At 34.5% G+C, this 4,358-nt stretch overlaps 1 protein-coding gene across 1 annotated transcript; it reads right to left on the reverse strand.

The window, feature by feature from the left end:
- Positions 1 to 1,823: 1,823 nt before the first annotated feature.
- LOC114195604 lies at positions 1,824 to 4,038 on the reverse strand. Its single transcript, XM_028086127.1, has 2 exons — positions 3,640 to 4,038; positions 1,824 to 3,530 (listed from the first exon to the last, which is right to left on the reverse strand). Exon 2 carries the CDS (start codon positions 3,424 to 3,426, stop codon positions 2,077 to 2,079), a length of 1,350 nt encoding a protein of 449 aa, XP_027941928.1. The 5' UTR covers positions 3,427 to 3,530; positions 3,640 to 4,038; the 3' UTR covers positions 1,824 to 2,076.
- Positions 4,039 to 4,358: the final 320 nt, after the last annotated feature.

Genomic DNA, 4,358 nt, shown 5'->3' on the forward strand with positions numbered 1-4,358 from the left:
AAAAGACATTTTTGGAATTGAAAAAATATTTGGGATGCAGAAGAAATCTTGAAGGTGGAGGAAGAAATCCCCATTCATTTTTGTAAGTGGTTTTGAGAAAATCCTTAGTATTATTTTTTTAAATATGGACAAGGATTGTTAATCCAATCCAATCATAAAAGTAGTGACACTTTATGGTTTAATATTTTTTAAAATTGGTGCTTTGGTTCACTTGATATTGGTACACTTTGGGTTATTCCATAGAAACCTCAGAATTCCTTTAAATTCAGAATTAAAAAAAATAGAAGAAAACTATTCTTAAATTAAATTATTACCAATTAAAAAAACATTTTCGTTGAGAGGATTTTTCAAATGTATTAAAAAAAATAAAAAAAAGGTATATAATAAGTATGAAGATGAGAAATTTCTGATGAAATAAAAGCATAACTGTGACAGTATTGTCCCATTCAATCGATGAGAAAGTGAGATATTTAGTTCTGAATCGATTATCACGATGGCTAGGTTATCAATATTTCAAAACAAACCATTGAAAAATGGTTAACAATAAAGCAACCAATTCATAGTCAACATCAACAACGTAGTATGGACCAGGTCCGAGGCCAATCAATTCAATTTGTTTGCTGGATCAAACAAATTTGGGGGTGTCCCTTTTTTTGTCCTAAGCACACAAAAATAGATTGTTTATTCCTTAAGCAACACTATTAACCAAAATAGTGTATGATTGATGATGTGCCTAATTTGATTATGGTTACTTACCTAAACCTCATTAACTATTTTTCACATCAATCTAGTTAGTTGCAGTTACGTTGACAATTGTGAAGCATTTTGCGATTTTGATTGTGGCAATAAGCAATAACAAAACCAATATGGATGTGGATTATATTAGATTTCCTTGTCTCATCTCATGAAGTGTGTTTCTTGCACCGTTCTCACTATCACCTCCATATTGTGTTGACAAAATTGGTGAATCTACCCCACCGTGCACCAGAATTACAATAATTAACAAAATTTGGTTAAGATTTCTTAGACTTCATCATGACACTATTTTTCAATCAAAAACTTATATCACACTAGAATGGTGAAAGGAGCTTTTCACTTTGCTATATATAGTATGTATGTATACAATATATAATGGGTTAAATATGTTTTTGTCCCTCAGGTTTCAGTGAAATTTGAAATTAGTTTCTCTTCAAAAATTTTGACCAATTTAGTTTTTCATCTTCAGAAATGTATGAATTTAATCCTTCTAACCAAATTTTATTAAGTTTATTTCACATTTCAAACATGTTTTATGGTAATATTTGAGTTAACATTGAAGCGAAAATGTGTCAAACTGTATAAACAATTCAAATATTATCATGAAATGCGTTTAAAACTTCAGATAAACTTAACAAAATTTGGTTAGAAGAACTAAATTCACGCATTTCTAAAAATGAAAGACTAAATTGGTCAAAAATTCTGAAGAGGAGAAACTAATTCCAAATTTCACTGAAACTTGAGGGACCAAAAACATATTGAACCCATATATAATTCAACGTAAACTTTACCTAACAAATTAGTTTGTAAAGTCGAGTTAGGTTTAAAGTTCACTTTTTAAGATAGTATCAAAGACATCTGAAGTTTATCCTAGTAAGATTTGTTGTTTGTTGGACCTATCATGCTATCCGTTATCTGATCGGTCGTTAACACCTAGTCTCGTGCTAAAGATTTATATGATTCGGTGTAGGATATGTTAAAGACAAATTTACAATATATATATATATATATATATATATATATATATATATATATATATATATTTATATTTTTTGACAAAAGTTGTCTTGATTACGGTATGAAAACTTGCATACTGATGAAGGTGTTTTTGAGGTTACACAGGTATGAGTTAATCAATGAACAAGATATTTAAAACAGAAGATTATTGTGATCACCTAAAGTGGAGGTCAAACAAACCAGGACTAAAACTAAAATCTTTAACAAATATCACTGATCAAATTGAGGTAAGGTAGGTACCTGATGTTACGATAACTAATTTCTCACAATCTCATTCTTGCTACTTTCAGCACTAAGAGGTGATTAGAAGAATGCTCGACTACCATAAAACACACGAGATCCATCTTTTTTCTTCTTGTCAGTTTCTAACTTGCTGTTTTCATGATTCTGAATCACATCACCATCGCCATGATCAACTTTCTCAGGCTTGTCAAGGTCCATCGGGAGCTTCATTTTGGCCAAGGACTCAGTGAACTGCTGCATGCTTCTCATATACATGTCCACTATCTGTTTCTGCATAGCAGCTTGCTCAGCCTCAAGATTGATGTTCCCTAAAGGAGCTGAAAAAACTTGACCAAACTTTGAAGCTTCTGTTGTGTTCTTGCTACTGATTTTGCTTTCCTTGTCTTTGCTTGTCGAAAAGGTTGCATCTTTTTCATCTGGGGCCTCACCTTCTTTCTTAGAAGTTGGTGTATCAGGACAAGCACCACCACAGTTTTGAGTAGCTTCCACGGTCACAGAATTCAAGTGGTTCTTTTTCTCAACTGAATCTGCTGAGTTTCTGTCATCACTCAAGGTTGTGATGGTGGAGCCTAGGAAGCATGAGTTCTGAATGCTCTCGTTTGGAGAAAGGGACCCTACATGATTCTCATCTGGTGGACTCATACTCATCTCGTGATCATCAAGTTGAGGAGATGCACCAAGGTGGAGAAATGGTAGTGATCTTCCATTGTTGGACCTTGAAGTAGCTGCAAGATTGAAGTACTCAGACACCATTTTCTGGTTCTCCTTCACAACACTGATGTCAGGAAATTCAATTCTTGCATACTCAACTGGGTCCAACATAACTTCTGAGATCTTTCTATCAAGAAAAATAACTTCTGATGATATGGATGAAGTCTTTGCTGATTCAGGTATCAAATTCACTGAGGAATTCAGCGCCAAAGAAGGGTCTAAAGACAGTGTCAATTGAACAGTTCCAGCAGGAGAGTGGAAAAGATCAGTGGAGGAAAGACTGTAATCTTCAGTTACCTTTCCTTTGCCAAGAACTTGTGAAATTGGGACCAAAGCAAATCCCAGTAACTGGTCTTCCATGTGAATCCTTGCCCTGCTAAACATCCAAATTTCACATTTCAGAACAGCGTCTATTTGGGTGATGTTCATCCTCATGTTTTCATTGAATGTTGGGTTTTTGCCACCTCCATTGATGATTCTGGTGGAGAGGGTCTCATCAGGGTTGTATGTTAGAGAGAACTTAGCATACACATCCTGGTTGTCATAGATGCATATGTTATGAATATTTCTTGCATGATGGACAAAGATATCAAGAATCCCTGAGAATTCATCTTCTTCATCATCAGCATGTGTCCCAGTGTTCAAATTTGGACTGTATCTGAAGCTGCTATTCTGACAATTCTGATTGAATGAATCCATTCCAACCCTCTTATGCCTTGGAGCTTCTCTTCCAAAAAGTTTCCAAAATCAGGAAACACAAGAGAAAAAGAGTAGGTGCAGATATTTGGATCATCAATGATCACCTTTCAGATACATAAAAAACAAATAAGTGGAAGAAAGTAGGCAAAAAGATGAAGTTTTTAAAGGATTAAACAGCAGCAGCAGCAGAAGAAGAGGGTTTTCTTTACTCACCTAGAAGAATGAATGGTAAGAGAAAGGTAGATAAGAATGTTGTTGTAGTTGAAGACATTTGTGAAATGAGTCCATGGATTAAGGAAGAAGCATGGATAAAGAGAGAAACTTGGAGGTGAATGAAGTGGGTTGCTTTATTGAATGGAAGTGGGGTTTAAAGAAATTGTGGTAGTAGGTGAAAAAATTGAAGGATGAAGGCATGGAAATGAACAGAGAAGAGTGTTATGATGTACATGTTTGTTTGGATGCCACTTTTCTTTTGGTGTTTGCTTTGCTTGACAATGCAGCTTCCATATATCTCTAGTGCACAACTTCCTCCACTCACACTAATGCTGTTGCAGGACCCACTTCCCACCATCTTCATTATCACTCACTTCATGCTACCCTCACCATTCAGACAACATAAATTACCCTGTCTCTCATAATCAAATAACACAACACAAATCTTGTCTGTGTTTTCTTCTCTCATTTTAGACAACTCCTAGAGTTTAAATACATAAATAGTGTTGGTCAACTTGGTATTCATACAAATAAATAAAGAGTTGATTTTGGAATTATCACCATAATTTATTTTTCAACTTTGTGTGGATTCTGATATCTTTGACTTCAAGTCAAGAACTCAAGATGGAGGTTGAAGTAGTTGGAAGATAAGAATGAAGTGTCTTAAATTGAGATTCTTGGTTAAAAAGTTTTTCATGTCCTAACTCTGATAAGGAAGC

This window comes from Vigna unguiculata, chromosome 8, assembly GCF_004118075.2.
Source record: "Vigna unguiculata cultivar IT97K-499-35 chromosome 8, ASM411807v1, whole genome shotgun sequence".
Classification (NCBI taxonomy): Eukaryota; Viridiplantae; Streptophyta; class Magnoliopsida; order Fabales; family Fabaceae; genus Vigna; species Vigna unguiculata.

Bases quoted from the DNA above. Each gene is read 5' to 3' on its own strand.
- LOC114195604 (XM_028086127.1), bottom strand. From the start codon at position 3,426: ATGGATTCATTCAATCAGAATTGTCAGAATAGCAGCTTCAGATACAGT.